Source organism: Oncorhynchus clarkii, chromosome 11, assembly GCF_045791955.1.
Source record: "Oncorhynchus clarkii lewisi isolate Uvic-CL-2024 chromosome 11, UVic_Ocla_1.0, whole genome shotgun sequence".
Taxonomy (NCBI): Eukaryota; Metazoa; Chordata; class Actinopteri; order Salmoniformes; family Salmonidae; genus Oncorhynchus; species Oncorhynchus clarkii.
In genome coordinates this window covers 16844276-16861049 of record NC_092157.1, presented here as the reverse complement: position 1 = coordinate 16861049, position 16774 = coordinate 16844276, and the positions used below count along the sequence as shown (strand labels likewise).

At 44.1% G+C, this 16774-nt stretch overlaps 1 protein-coding gene across 3 annotated transcripts in view; it reads right to left on the bottom strand.

The window, feature by feature from the left end:
- Positions 1–16000, bottom strand: part of LOC139420295 (phospholipase D1-like) — a 28885-nt gene extending 12885 nt beyond the window's left edge. For 2 of the 3 annotated variants that reach the window (XR_011635492.1, XM_071170215.1), the window contains exons 1-15: positions 8999–9097; positions 5435–5609; positions 5002–5165; positions 4764–4906; positions 4272–4383; positions 4130–4195; positions 3987–4045; positions 3793–3885; positions 3427–3579; positions 3131–3280; positions 2491–2573; positions 1974–2056; positions 1731–1841; positions 1250–1435; positions 897–1116 (exon numbers count right to left, since the gene is read on the bottom strand). Coding sequence is in view for 2 of the 3 variants with exons in the window: in XM_071170215.1 (XP_071026316.1) it covers positions 897–1116; positions 1250–1435; positions 1731–1841; positions 1974–2056; positions 2491–2573; positions 3131–3280; positions 3427–3579; positions 3793–3885; positions 3987–4045; positions 4130–4195; positions 4272–4383; positions 4764–4906; positions 5002–5165; positions 5435–5573 (1762 nt within the window). In the remaining variant the exon portion in view is untranslated. Of the gene's footprint in view, positions 1–896; positions 1117–1249; positions 1436–1730; positions 1842–1973; positions 2057–2490; positions 2574–3130; positions 3281–3426; positions 3580–3792; positions 3886–3986; positions 4046–4129; positions 4196–4271; positions 4384–4763; positions 4907–5001; positions 5166–5434; positions 5610–8998; positions 9098–15804 lie in introns of those variants that run through there. The other variant, XM_071170216.1, reaches the window with a different exon arrangement.
- Positions 16001–16774: the final 774 nt, after the last annotated feature.

The window sequence follows — 16774 nt, the reverse complement described above, 5'->3', positions numbered from 1 at the left end:
GGATCAGATTGTGTTGGCTGTTGACGCTGTTTGTCCAACCTGGACACACAGATTGCCATTTAACCTCTGCAGACTATGGTCCTGTCCCTCTCGCTGCACCTGAAGTACTGTGGTCTCTAAATGCGTGCTAGTGCGTGAATTTTTAATTCTGGGAGACTCCAGACCAGAATGGGGATAGCGAGCTAGTATTACAGTACCAAAGATACTGGTAACTAACCAAAGATATCTCATCGGCGTTGTTTCCAATGGGAGCAAATGAAGCACAGTGGGCAGAGCCAAGCTAGCGAGATCCTATTGGCGCGTTTTAGCATGTAGCTGCATATTTTCCTTCTCTGTGAATTCCGTGTGTGCAATAACTCAATTTGCCCTTTCACTCCTTCTAAACAACGCATTTTATTTTTACTTTGGCAAATGGTCAAGTCTACAAATGTTAGTGCAATCTGTTCGTAACAAATTCTAGTTTTGGGAACAGATAACTGCATCGAGATTTATCGATCTGAAAGTTAGCAGAATGACCGCCAAGTTTCATCTATCTCCATCTTCTCCCACAGCCCGCTGGACTTCCTCTCATCACCATATTTGGTGGTGAGTGGAAGTTCTAAACGGAGGCTTCAGATCTGATTCTTCTATCTACATAATGCTAGCGTGAACTAGCGTGAACTGAGTAGTTTGCTATGCTAACATTGGCATTGTTTACCAAGTGATAAGCAGAGCACCAGCATCAATGTAGCATTGTGTTGAGTAGTTAGTAGAGAAGATTTAGTGATGTTAAACATTCAAAACAGTTAGGCATGACGGTTAGATACACAAAGCAGCAAATGACTCCGGAAAATACAACAATTTGGGCAACGTTTAGCTTCTGCATGCGTTTATGACATGTGCATGTACGGACTCACTCTCTTCTGAGCTATCCACACTGCTAACAGAGTCGGCGTAGGCCAGTCCATGTTTCTGCAGGTGTCTCTTCATACTGAACCCTGTCCTCCTAATTCTCCCCAGACCCTTCAACTTGGGCTGGTCCCCTGAGTCCACTACCAGGGCAGCAGCACCCTTCCCATTGCTAGGGGCAGAACTACTGGTCGGTGCGGTGGCCATCTTGAAGGAGGATCCCTCAGCCTGTGGAGACGGGAGGCAGGAGACAGAAAGACAGAGCGAGAGGAAAGTTGGTGTGGATGTCTGGTCCTCACATGCTCTATGTTGGCTAGTGATCATGTGACACTCAGACTGTGTGTGTGGTTGTGTGTCTGACCTGCTCCAGGGCTACAGAGCGCGTCACACTCCCCACGTCCGTCAGACGGTGCTCTCTGTCATCCCAGCGACCGTAAGCCAGGTCGATCCCACCCACGAAGGCCACTGATTGGTCGATGATGATGATCTTCTCGTGATGCGCCCACAGGTATACAGAAGAGGAGACATGGTCCGGATGACGCATCACCTACAGAAGAAACACACACACACACACACACACACACACTTTTACTACATAAAAGGATACCTCTATACCAGTGGAGGCTACTGAGGGGAGGACGGCTCATAATAATGGTTGGAATGGAGTGAATGGAATGGCATCAAAAACACATGGAACCCATGCGTTTCATGCATCTGATGCCATTCCATTGATTCCGCTCCAGACATTACCACAAGCCCATCCTCCCCAATTAAGGTGCCACCAACCTCCTATATGCTCTATAAACAACTATAAACACACTGTAAACACATTTCACACCTACCTTGACATTGGGGTGGAGATGCATTAGTGTTCTCTTGCTGTATTCACTGTTGATGCCCAGAGCTAGCTCCACCTCCTTATACAGCATCACAAAGATACGCACTCCCTGTTGCTATAGGGACAGAAAGACAGAGTCACCGTTACTAATCACCACATAATCAAATCATTTAATCAATGATAAGATCCACACTAAGGCAGTTTGAGGGGTGCAAATGGACCAATGAGACAGCATTTTGTTGCTCACCGCTTTGCGTCTCAGGATGCAGTCAAGGCGCCAGCGGTTTCCCTCGACAACCGGCCTCTTCATAAAGATCTCAGGGCTCAGCCTAAAAACACACACATACAATCAAATGTATTTTTTAAAGCCCTTTTTTCATCAGCCGATGTCACAAAGTGCTGTACAGAAACCCAGCCTAAAACCCCAAACAGCAAGCAATGCAGAAGCACGGTGGCTAGGAAAAACTCCCTAGAATGGCAGGAATCTAGAGAGGAACCAGGCTCTGAGGGTAAACCAGGCTCTGGCGGCTGACAGCTGTGTGGGGTGGGTGTAACAGTATTCCAGGTCTCTGATTGTAACCCATCTGTTTGACCACAGTCTGCCTTGGAGGTGTGACCGCTCTGTGCTCTCCACACACACACACACACACACACACACACACACACACATACACACACACACACACACACACACACACACACACACACACACACACACACACACACACACACACACACACACACACACACACACACACACACACACCAGTCAGTGATGAAGATCTCTTCTTCAGCCTCCTCCAGAGCGTCTGCCACGTCGGCCATGTAGGTCTTCCCATTCACATACCTATAAACAGAGTTATATTATAGTCACACACTTAAAACACAGTGCGGTCTCTCTTTCATACACTCACTCTCTCTCTCTCTCTCTCTCTCTCTCTCTCTCTCGGGTAAACAGACACACAAACCTTCCCACGCACGCAAGCATACACCCACCCACAGACTTTCACTGTTGCCCCCCATGTCTCACACAGACAGTATAGTGTTGCCCCAGCAGGTGACAGGTGATGAGAAGCCCAGTGTCATTTTCCCTCTCTTTGTGTCAGGTTACTCCAGTGAGACAGATATCTTTAAGGGCTGTAACTGGGCCAAACTGTACCTGGGCCAAAGTGTACCTGGGATTACCTGGGATAACCCACCTGCCACACTAGCTGGCCTTTATGCTCTACTGGGACTTTGGTGTGTACAGTAAATGTGTCTTGAAAAAATACATTCCCAGAGTAATTTCCCATTTTAAATATATATTCTGCATTGTTCTCACTTAATGTTCAGACTGGGGTGTTATTTAACTCTGACTGTATTAAACGTGTCGTGGTTTAATGATTGTGGTGTAGCCGTGGATACCATTTGGCTGGGATGTTGTGCTCCTGTCGGGCGAAGGAACCGAAGCGGTGGTCGGTCAGGAAGGCAGAGCCATGCTTCTGGACGAAGCCCTCGATGGCCTGACCCCACCACCTGGCATGTCTGTAGCTGCTGCATTTCAACACCAGGGCCCTGCAGAATATACACACACACAAAAACACTCAATGATTTGTCTGAATCATTTCTGTAGATTCTGTTTTTTTCAATACTCCTTGGTGAGGTAACAACCTACTTTTGTATTTATTTTTACAACCAGCATCTTACCACAACCCACCCACCTGGAAAGGCTATCAATCCGTACTCCGTGTCTGGTCTCTGTGTCTTTGGAGTCCATTTTGATGCAGAACTCTTTATCCACCAGGAGAACAAAGGCAATGGCTCCCGAGTCTGGCTTCATGTAGAGGAGGAACGAATCCTTCACCACCAACCAGCTAGACAGACAGACAGACACTAGAGTTTATTATTACAGCACAGCTCAGCAGTATCAGCTGAAGCAGTAAGAGGAGATATGAGACAACATCTGGACTCCAGAGGAGCATAGAATCATTCTCAGACTTTGATATTTAATCTACTATTCAGGGTACTGACCGTTTGGATCAGCGGTAGCACATCTTGATATTTCACCTATTATTCAGGGTACTGACCGTTTGGACCAGCGGTAGCACATCTTGCTATGACCACAGCAGTTAAGTCCTGGGATACGATGACCACCTGACCGCTTGTACACCATCCCTTCTCTGGGGAAATGAAGAGAACAAGTAGAAGACTTCTCTTCCTGACTGAAGTATCATGGTGGTGATGAGTAGTTAGTTACAGTAGATAGTGTAGAGTTACTCACAAGCCTTTAGGTCCCAGATCATGGATGAAGGATAGCTGGCTGACGTCTATAAACTCCATCTAAGAGAAACAAGAACATTTGAAAGTTGGACATATCCTCGTAGCGTGGACATCTCCAGCAGTGTGTGTGTGTGTGTGTCTCACCGTAGCATGGTAGTTTCTGTACATAGACATCTTCAGCAGCTTGTTCAGGTAGTCCTCCAATGCTTTCTGTAACCAATAAAGACATATCGTGTTAGGAAGAGTAAAGCAGGTGATTGACAAATGTGTTTGCCGAATGGCGTACCCTCCTGCTGGACACCTGTTCCTCCCGGGCCAGCTCATCCCCGCTCCCCCGTGGCAGAGTGGGCATGGCCCTGACCTCTGACCTCCGAACACTATGCCTTCTCACTGTGTGGCTGGAAGAGAGAGAGGGGGGAGAGAGAGAGGATGGAGAGAAAGAGAGAGTCAATAGGAAATTGTTAGTGTCTTTTCAGTTTCAACATCTTTGATACTGCGTGTGCGTGTGTGTGCGTGTGCGTGTACGTGTGTGTGTGTGTGTATTTTTGGTTTTACTATCCTAGTAGTAAAAAGAAGGAACACTAGGACAAGTGGGGATATTTTGCCAGTCCACAGAAGGAAAAAGGCTATTTTAGGCTTAGGGGTTAGGTTTAGAGTTCCAATTAGAGTTAGGGTGAGGGGTTAAGGGTTAGGGGTTAGTAAAAATGTGATATTAAATAGGAATCCATTTTTTGGTCCCCACAAGGGTAGTAAAACAAACAGGTGTGTGTGTGTGTACCTGCGGGAGGGTAGTGGTATTCTCATGAAAGTCTTGTATCGGAGCAGTTCTCTATGGAGGTCCATGAAGTGTTTCTCCTTCCTCTTGACCACCCAGCTGAACTCTCCATGTCTCATTTCAATCTTAAATACCGCAGGCAGACTCTACACAGACAGGAAAAATATAAAAGGTATGGCTGAGTGAGTGTGTGTGTGTTTGTGTGTGTTGTGGTGCTTTGCTGAGGTATGTGCGTGTGTACCTTGTTGACACTGCGCTGTGATGTGATATTGAAGCGGTCCTGTGCAGAGGTGAATCTCTCCACTTCTAGTATCTTAGCGGTGATGGGAGAGGAGAGAAACACCTTGACCTCTGCCTCCTTAAACCCCACAGTATTGTAGACAGACGCAAAGCCCCGACGCTCCTCTGGGGGAACACACACACATCAGAAACTACACTACACACACACACATCAGAAACTACACTACACACACACATCAGAAACTACACTACACACACACATCTCTAAGACATAACATTCCCCACACAACATCTTGAGCAAAACTTACCTGCCCACACTACACACACTTTGTTGCTCATGAATAGGTTATGAATAGTTAGATGGGTAAAACTGTCTTCTTATAAACTAATCCATCAATCAATGAATAAAACATTTGCGCACACACACACCCTACCTGGGAGTTTAAAGTCTGTAGTGTCATATTCCCCGTCTCCTAGGTACAGCTCACGAGTGTCCAAATTCTCCATAATTTCACTCATATCCGTAGCAACCAGGTGCAACGTGCTATTGGTAGGCTCAGATTGGCGCAGCATGGTTATTGGCTAGCACGCTCGGCGCCCAGGGCTCACCTGGTGAACAGGCAGAGGGGGAGGGGGGAGGGAGGTAGGGAGAGACAGGGACAGACAGAGAGACCAGGTAGACAACATGACGTCAATGACAAGTTTATGGAATCTGCTGCAACCTTAGTGTTACTGTTACGCCCAAGGCAGTAGGTTGTATGTGTGTGTAAATATGCAGATAAAGGCTGGTAAGAGTGTTTGAATGGGAACTGGTGAATAGCAGCACATCAGGAATGGCCTGTAGTAGCAGGCTAAAGACAACGAGGAGGAGGAGGAAACACAATGGAATTCACACACTGTTGCCATAGGCTGTCTTCTCTGTAAGCCATGGCTTAATGCTAAAATATAACAAGGCTGCTTCCACTCTCCTTAAAGTCCAACTCAACCAAAAAATAAACTTATCCTTTTGAAAATTGCATATGTGGCATCAAAAAAAATATTATAGTGTCAAAATTGACTAAAGTGTAAACAGCTGGCAGCACCCAAGTAATCATCCATTCAGAGCGCAGCTGTACACGACCCGATCGGAATGACCAGGGATATCCCCATGGGGCTAATTAGGGCCCATCAGTAAATTACACAATGTACATGAGACAATATTTTACACGTGGGCCCCTCAGCGGTGTGTGCTTAGTCCCCTCCTATACTCAATGTTCACCCACGACCGCGTGGCCGTGCACGACTCTAACACCATCATTAGGTTTGCTGACGACATGATGGTGGTAGGCCTGATCACCGACAACGATGAGACAGCCTACAGGGAGGAGGTCAGAGACCTGGGAGTGTGGTGCCAGGAAAACAACCTCTCCCTCAACGTCAGCAAGACAAAGGAGCTGAACGTGGACTAAAGGAAAAAGAGGGCAGAACATGGCCCCATCCACATCGTCAGGGCTGTAATGGAGCAGGTCGAGAGCTTCAAGTTCCTCAGTGTCCACATCCCTAAGGAATTATCATAGTCCACACACACCAAGACAGTCGTGAAGAAGACACGACGACGCCTCTTCCCCCTCAGGAGGCTGAAAAGATTTGGCATGGGCCCTCAGATTCTCAAAAAGTTATACAGCTGCACCATTGAGAGCATATTGACTGGCTACAACACCGCTTGGTATGGCAATGGCTTGGCATCAGACCGCAAGGAGCTCAATTACCTTGTACCCAAGCACATGGACTCAGTACGGGTACTACAGTTAACGTTACTTATTGTGTATTTATTACTCCTGTTATTCTCTGCATTGTTGGGAAGGACCCGTAAGTAAGCATTTCACTGTTAGTCTATGTAACAGTTTAGCTTCCGTCCCTCTCCTCGCCCCTACCTGGGCTTGAACCAGAGACCCTCTGCACACATCGACAACAGACACCCTCGAAGCATCGTTACCTATCGCTCCACAAAAGCCGCGGCCCTTGCAGAGCAAGGGGAACAACTACTTCAAGGTCTCAGAGTGAGTGACGTCACTGATTGAAACGCTATTAGGGCGCATCCCGCTAGCCATTTCACACCGGTTACATCTACACCTGTTGTTTATGAAGCATCTGACAAACACAATTTGATTTGAGATCTGCATGAGATGAAACTCACCCCAGGTGCATTTGTTATTTATTTAGTTTAGGAAATGGAGCATCGTTGTCAAAAAATACTCTGCTGTTCTATTTGCGCGTGCACTGATGTCTGATGGGAAAAAAACAATGTTCTTGGTTTGAAGTAACGTCTTTGTTGTAATATTGCAAATGGACTTGTGAGTTTCACAGCTACGGATTCCAGCTTTATTTAAAGATAAAGTTAATTATATCTCATCTCTCTACATCCCTTTCTCCCTCTCTGGTCACAGAGCAGGCACTAAACAATAGGATTATCAGAGAGAAACAGGACAACGGTGGAGGTATGACACAGCAGTGTGATGTTTAATCCAGCATTATTTGTGTGCGTGTATTTGTGTGTGTTCTTTAAAACCTAAACAGCAGATTCAAATCATCTAAAGGCCACAGGTCAGACATGCGCTCCTGAACACGTTTATGACTATCTGAGAGTAAGTGTGTATTGACAGAAACATTGAGGCAGGTGAGCTGCTCAGACATGGTGAAACAAGTGAGAGATTAGAGAAATGGCTCCAAACAGACTGGCCCAGAAAAAGAGCATGGCAAGATCAGCAACCTGGTGTCCTACCAACAGAGCTGCAGTGTGTGTGTGTGTGTGTGTGTGTGTGTGTGTGTGTGTGTGTGTATGCTTGCATGTGCAAGCATGTGTTTGAGTGTGGGTGCGCCTTCCTGGCAAGGTCTCCCCTTTATCATGGCATTCATTTCCTAAAATGGTTCCTGGAGAAACAGAGAGAGTCTACACACACTTACATTCACTCCCTCTGCTTTCACTCATTCACTCCGTATGGAAATAACGCTCACTTCATGCAAATACTCATGCTTCCGTTACCTGCATGTACCGTACTATATTACCCTACACACACACTTTCATGTAGGTATTAAAAACATACACACACTGTGCTCTATAAATGTTGTTTTCTGTAAATAAGGACACGACAGCAGGAAAGCCACCTACAACTAATACCATACCTCCTAAACACACACACACCTCTGGACATATGTCTGTGTGTCTTTATGAACTTGCAGAATTGTTTTAGAAAGTAGAAGAGAAATTCCCCCAACTCTTCATTTAAAAACAAAAAAAAGTATTTCTTTCTCTATTGAGAGAGAAGTGTGAGGTGTGTGCAGCTGAGATATTCACAGTGACAAACATTTAACAATGGGTCCGGTTAGACCGGTGCTGCAGGGAGTAGCCACTGAAAAAGGAGGAAGATTAGGAGGAGAGAAACGAGGGTGGCAAATGAAAGATAAAAAATATATAAAAAGTTCATATATCAGTTTATATTTCTGACAAAGAAACAAGGGCTAGTAGTCTACTGTGGGTCAATAGGTGTTGACTGATACAGTTTCTTATGACATTGTGTTGCATGCTTGAGTCCAAGGGACAACGCTAGTTGTACAGCCAGCACTCACTCTAATTGAGGAGGCCAAGGCTGACCACTCTGGATCTCTCACCAGCCAGGTGGAAGCATGCAGAGTTCTCTCACAAACACGCTCAGACAAAGTCATGCAAGACAGACACACACACACACACACACACACACACACACACACACACACACACACACACACACACACACACACACACACACACACACACACACACACACACACACACACACACACACACACACACACACACACACACACACACACACACACACACACACAGCAACTTCAATTATAAAAGAAAGCCAACAGTAACAAAACACACCTTTTCCTGAGCTATGAAAAGACAGACCGAGAGAGAGAAAGATGAATAGAAAGAGACAGAGACACACACACAGTGACAGTGTTTCACTGACCTGTACCCACTCACGGTGTGGGAACTCCATGATTTCCAAGCCTGTCCTATTCTCTCACTTTAGATAACACACACACACACTCTCTCTCTCTCTGTCGGAAGACGGCAGATCTAACTGTACTCTAGCTGCGAGTTGGAGTGAATGTGAGAAGGAATAGAGGGAGGGAGGATGAGGTGGGGCCTAGGGTAGAACTATTGGACAAAGACATGTCAATCACTGACAGACGGCCAATGGGGAGCTGGGGGTGAGATTCATGTCTGGGATCTCCTATCCCTGGGAACTGTCTGTCTACACACCACCCACGTGTAAGTGTGTGTATGTGCCTTTGTGGTATTGACAATGGAATCCATCCTAGCCTTAGCTCACAAGATCATGTGACTCATTGATGACTTTCCAAAGACATCCGGATGACGTCTTTGGATGACGGGGGGGGGGGGGGTCAATACAGTTACTATAGCAACATTATTTTTGGACGATATTATATCAATATTTGACTCCAAGTATCAATTTGTAAAGAAAGAAAAAAAATATATACACTACCGTTCAAAAGTTTGGGGTCACTTAGAAATGTCCTTGTTTTTGAAAGAGCACATTTTTGTCCATTAAAATAACATGAAATTGATCAGTGAGGACATTGATACTGTTGTAAATGACTATTGTAGCTGGAAACAGCTGACTTTTAATGGAATATCTACATAGGTGTACAGAGGCCCATTATCAGCAACCATCACTCCTGTGTTCCAATGGCACGTTGGGTTAGCTAATCGAAGTTTATCGTTTTAAATGGCTAATTACTCATTAGAAAACCCTTTTGCAATTATGTTGGCACAGCTGAAAACTGTTGTTCTGATTAAAGAAGCAATAAAACTGGTCTTCTTTAGACTAGTTGAGTATCTGGAGTATCAGCATTTGTGGGTTCGATTACAGGCTCAAAATGGCCAGAAACAAATAACTTTCTTCTGGAACTCGTCAGTCTATTCTTGTTTTGAGAAATGAAGGCTATTCCATGTGAGAAATTACCAAGAAACTGAAGATCTCATACAACGCTGTGTACTACTCCCTTCACAGAACAGTGCAAACGGGCTCTAACCAGAATAGAAAGAGGAGTGGGAGGCCCCGGTGCACAACTGAGCAAAAGGACAAGTACATTAGAGTGTCTAGTTTGAGAAACAGATGCCTCACAAGTCCTCAACTAGCAGCTTCATTAAATAGTAGCCGCAAAACACCAGTCTCAACTAGAGGTCGACCGATTAATCGGAATGGCCGATTAATTAGGGCCGATTTCAAGTTTTCATAACAATCGGAAATTGGTATTTTGGGGCGCCGATTTTAACAATAAAAAAATAAAATAATAATATATATTTTTTAATACTTTTATTTAACTAGGCAAGTCAGTTAAGAACACATTCTTATTTTCAATGACGGCCTAGGAACGGTGGGTTAACTGCCTTGTTCAGGAGCAGAACGACAGATTTTCACCTTGTCAGCTTGGGGGATCCAATCTTGCAACCTTACATTTAACTAGTTCAACGCTCTAACCACCTGCCTCTCATTGCACTCCATGAGGAGCCTGCCTGTTACGCGAATGCAGTAGAAGCCAAGGTAAGTTGCTAGCTAGCATTAAACTTATCTTATAAAAAACAATCAATCAATTATAAATCACTAGTTATAACTACACATGGTTGATGATATTACTTGTTTATCTAGCATGTCCTGCGTTGCATATAATCGATGCAACGCTGGGGAATGATTTAACAAAAGCGCATTTGCGAAAAAAGCACAACCATAACCATACCTAACCATAAACATTAATGCCTTTCTTAAAATCAATACACAGAATTTACATATTTTTAAACCTGCATATTTAGCTAAAAGAAATCCAGGTTAGCAGGCAATATTAACCAGGTGAAATTGTGTCACTTCTCTTGCGTTCATTGCACGCAGAGTCAGGGTATATGCAACAGTTTGGGCAGCCTGGCTCATTGCGAACTAATTTGCCAGAATGTTGCGTAATTATGACATAACATTGAAGGTTGTGCAATGTAACAAGAATATTGAGACTTAGGGATGCCACCCGTTAGATAAAATACCGAACGGTTCCGTATTTCACCGAAATAATAAACGTTTTGTTTTCGAAATTATAGTTTCCAGATTCGACCATATTAATGACCAAAGGCTCGTATTTCTGTGTGTTATGTTATAATTAAGTCTATGATTTGATAGAGCAGTCTGACTGAGCGATGGTAGGCAGCAGCAGGCTCGTAAGCATTCATTCAAACAGCACTTTCGTGCGTTTTGCCAGTAGCTCTTCGCAAGCACAGCGCTGTTTATGACTTCAAGCCTATCAGCCTAATGGCTGGTGTAACCCGATGTGAAATGTCTAGCTAGTTAGCGGGGTGCACGCTAATAGCGTTTCAAACGTCACTCGCTCTGAGACTTGGAGTGGTTGTTCCCCTTGCTCTGCAAGGGCCGCGGCTTTTGTGGAGCGATAGGTAAGGCTGCTTCGAGTGTGGCTGTTGTTGATGTGTTCCTGGTTCGAGCCCAGGTAGGGGCGAGGAGAGGGACAGAAGCTATACTGTTACACTGGCAATGCTAAAGTGCCTATAATAACATCCAATAGTCAAAGGTATATGAAATACAAATGGTATAGAGAGAAATAGTCCTATAAAACTATATTAACTACAACCTAAAACCTCTTACCTTGGAATATTGAAGACACCTGTTAAAAGGAACCACCAGCTTTCATATGTTCTCATGTTCTGAGCAAGGAACTCAAACGTTAGCTTTTTTACATGGCACATATTGCACTTTTACTTCTCCAACACTTTGTTTTTTCATTATTTAAACCAAATTTAACATGTTTCATTATTTATTTGAGGCTAAATAGATTTTTATTGATGTATTATATCGAGTTATTGTCATTATTACAAATAAATAAATAAAATCGTCCGATTAATCGGTAATGGCTTTTTTTGGTCCTCCAATAATTGGTATTGGCGTTGAAAAATCATAATCGGTCGACCTCTAGTCTCAACGTCAACAGTGAAGAGGCGACTCCGGGATGCTGGCCTTCTAGGCAGAGTTCCTCTGTCCAGTATCTGTGTTCTTTTGTAGTTTTAAAGATAATTTCCTGCAAATCTACACATTTTGCCCAGTGTGTTATGATACCCGAGTGACTCAACAAAATCAATGTGGGCCCTCTGGGGGGTAGAGTAATCTGGCAATGATAATTACAAGATTTAGAACTGGTTAGCCTAATTTACCCATCTATCTAACATGGTCAGTAGTTGATCAACTGGACATTTCTGACAGGTTATAAATATCTCTCTAAGCAAGGTCTGTCAGTGAACGACATAAGAGGAAAACTGACCATGCCCTACCCAATTTCAATTCTACTATTACAACTCTCAACAGTAGCAAGTTAAAATCCCAACAGAATATTTGTTTTATATATGGGCAACATCCACCAGTTGAGTATGGCTGGTCATTGATCAGGTTAGTGACCTGATCTGGATGGTCATTGATTTGCCTGCCAGAGTATTGTTGTATTACTCCTGAGAGCATGTCAATAGTACAGTCTCCATCCTTCATCTGCACTTACGTGAAAGAACTGCATAAGTAAAAGGAGGAGGGTGCATAATGGAAATCTGCTAACTCCTATACAGTCCTTTCATATCAGGTCAGATGAAGGGTAGGAGGAGAGGAGAAGAGAGGAAGCCACTTCAAACAGTGGAGTTCAGTTGCTTTGTAATAATCTGTTTAGACATGGCTAGCAGGCTGTTTTCTTATCTCTGTCTCTACAGCACACACGGGCACATGCACACTGTAGAATATTTAAAGGTCTTGCATGATCAGCTCTTGTTATGATATCCCAGCATATGGCTAATCATCAGATGCACTCCCCCTCCCCCAGTCCTCCGAAACTTCTAAGTGCTCAAACATGTTTTGTTATTTACTTTCCAAATTAGCAATATCACATGTTATCACCCTGCTACAGAATCACATTCATCTGCCTATTTCCAAATCCTCCTACACTCGTAAGATACACACCCAACTAACTGCAAAACATATTAGACCTAGCATGGGTTTGTGATGATACAGAATTTACTTTCTGCAATGTTGATAGGTTCCCAAACGTTTTTCCATTGCAGCCCCTAAAAAGACTTACCACCAAATAACTACAACTCTGTTTAACGGTGTTTGGCTGTAATCCATGAGGAACTGGCCACAACCCACTATTTTGCACACAACACTAGTGTTTGTTTACATGCATGTCTATGGTACCATTGCCATCTTCTGGTAGACTGAGCTACATGCACCTGGAATTAAAAACTTCCCCTGTCCTGCAAGACAGGAACGACACACACACAAACACTATCTTTGCACAGGGTCATATGTGTATGTATGTGTTAAATACACAGTGTTTATGTTTTTGCATCTGGTAGATTAGGTCATATCTGAGTAGAAAACAATCTGATGATACAGTGATGCAGAATCACAAGCCCCACTTCACATCCTGCAACCCTATGACACTTCTGACTAGACAGACACCACTTCCCCTTTCAATGTGGAGAGAGAGAGAAGGAACGAGAGAAGGAAGGATCGAGAGAGAGAGAGACCCTATAGCCCATCACCAGCCAATTTATATCCTGGAAGATTGGTAAAACCATCATTTCAGATCCTGTCAGGTGGGGTTTGAAATGGGATCAGCTGATGGTTGTTGGTAGACTAGGTTTCCTGATGCCCATCTCGTGACAAACTCGCTCACATTCCAATATTGGACACAAACAGTGAACTGTGTGCACCAACACACAACACTTCCTTACTGTGTGTATGTGTGTGTCCATGTCATTACATATAACTGATAATGTTGTTCTAAGGTTGGACCTGTCCCCCACACCTACTGCTCCTTGAGCTCACTGTATCCGCAATCAATGTTGGGCCACGAGGTGTGTATGTGTATGTGTGTATGTCTTTTGCCCACACCCATAAAGTCAACCAAACACACCTATACAGTGTTTGCCTGGGTGTCTTTCCTGACAAGAAAAGACAAGTGGTTCCAAGTGAATTTTCTTCACCCTAAATGACATATAGGGAACACTCAACCAAGCTGAAAAAGCAGGTATTTTCTTTAAAACACACACAAGTTATAAAGAATGCCATTCCAGAGAGGAGAGAGATAAGTTAACACCACAATACACTCTCTCCATCCCTCTCGCTTTCTCCCCATCTCATCAACTCTCTTTCCTTCCCCCCCTTTGGTTGGCTAAGTGTAATATGTGCATATTATTTCCTCAGATCCTCTCTGATCTCCACAAGTGCCTTAATACGAGCTAGGTTTTTCGTTTGTAAAATAAGACTTTTTCAGGACTGTCTGTTTCGTAACTTCCTCTCTCCCACCCCAGAGTGGTGGGGTGATGGCTAAACACTACTTCTGCTAAAGCCTAAGTGTGCTACAGATTCTGGTTCAAGTGCCTTACTTGGCCTTAGATCAGTGGGGTAAAACAGGGGCGACAACCCAGGTTGCCGCGGTCTTTGCAGAGCAAGGGGAACCACTACTTCAAGGTCTCAGAGCAAGTGACGTCACGCTAATTAGCGCCACCACCGCTAACTAGCTAGCTATTTCACATCCGTTACACCTACATTGGTGCTGTGTCCCGGATTTCAAATCAGCACACACAAGAAGCTGGCCATCTGCAGTGGGCTACTGTACTGCAGCATCCCGGTCGCCCCTGCACGATCAGTTATACGTAATTGGATTTCAAAAACACTAACTGTAATCAGTTACGTTACCAGCAAAAAGTATTGTAATCAGATTACAGATACTTTTGAAAAACTAGATGTTTCTTATTGAATTACTTTTACATTCAGAAAGGAATTTTGTGGAAAAAAATACATGATACCTTTCTGTTTTTCAATTACTTTCAATTCAGCATTGAAAAAAGGAGCAAGTTTAAGTTTGTTCCATCAGACTCTATGATGGTGTGTCGTCATAGCAGCCAGAGACCAATATGATGACACACCAAATGCACTTTTTTATTTAACCTGGTAGGCCAGTTGAGAACAATTTCTCATTTACAACCGGGACCTGGTCAAGATGAAGCAAAGCAGTGCGACAAAAACAACAGAGTTACACATAAACAAACGTACAGTCAAATAACACAAAATAAAATAAAAATAGAAAGATCTATGTACAGTGTGTGCAAAGGCCATAGAGGCGAAATAATTACAATTTAGCAGTAACACTGGAGTGATAGACGTGCAGATGATGATGTACTGGTAGAGATACTGGGGTGCAAACCAGCAAAAATAAATAACATGGGGAAGACATGGGGAAGAGGTAGTTCGGTGGGCTATTTACAGATGTCTTGTCTTCTTCTAATGCCTCTTACGGAAAGTAATCAAACTCAGTTACATCATATAAGTAGCATAAAGTCCTTATATGATGTAACTGAGTTTGGTTAATCCAAAAATGACGTCACTGATTACAATTTTGGACAGGTAACTAACTAGTAACTGCAAATTATTACAATTAGAAGGTAACCTAGCCAACCCTGACCATACCCATTGATTCGATCTGACAAGGGAGTCGACCAGTCAGATGTTTTTCTACGGTTGGAGGATAAGAGTTTGTTTGCTTGTTTGATTTCGATTACAAATTAACCATGGAGTGGGACAGACTCCCTCAACTTTTTCTAGACATTAATCTTCGTCATCAAGGAAAGAATTTAACCGGAGTTTATGACAATATACACAACATAGGCAAATACCCTACATAAAGGTTGTGAAAATGAAAACATAGCTACCTCATTAAGTAGAATCGGGTAATTAATTACACACGGTTGAAGGCTGGAAAATTAGGGGTTCCCGGTGATCGGTTTGAGGAGTAAACGTCGAGTGCAAGGGAGCCAGAAGGAACCATCTGCCCAACCACACCACGCTACACTACGCCACGCCACGCCCCCCTCCGCTCTCTCTCTTTCGCTCTGCCTCTCTCTCTCTCTCTTTCGCTCTGCCTCTCTCTCTCGCTCTGCCTCTCTCTCTCTCTTTCGCTCTGCCTCTCTCTCTCTCTTTCGCTCTGCCTCTCTCTCTCTTTCGCTCTGCCTCTCTCTCTCTCGCTCTGCCTCTCTCTCTCTTTCGCTCTGCCTCTCTCTCCTCGCTCTGCCTCTCGCTCTGCCTCTCTCTCTCTTTCGCTCTGCCTCTCTCTCGCTCTGCCTCTCTCTCTCGCTCTGCCTCTCTCTCTCTCTTTCGCTCTGCCTTTCAGCTGGTGAAAATAAATTATGCAACTAGCCTGTCAATCGCAATAGGTTTATGTCCCCCAGTCAGAGAGAGAGAGAGAGATGGAGAAAGAAAGGGAGTCAATGCTGTTGTGTGTATTCAGCTGCCCAGACGTGCAGTGAATAAAATATTGATTGCGGCAACCTCTCTCACTCTCCTTCCCTCCCCCTCTCTATCTCCTCTGGTAATCAGAAAGCAGTTGTGTTGAAGATTCACCAATAAATGACAGCCATTAACCTTCCACACAGAGGCGGATTGAATCTCCCACATACTGCCTTTATCGCACTCTCTCTCTCCTTCTCTCAATTCAAGAGCAATATTTTGGCATGGGAAACATGTTTACATTGCCAAAGCACTGTCTCACCCGGGGATGGTTGTGAGGTCTGTTCTTGGAAGGAAGCGGAGATAAGCGGAAGGCTGTGGGTGCGTTCCAGATAACGCACATTAGGCAAGTTGACTTGCACAGAATATCAAATCTTTACGATGTCTGGGGAAGCG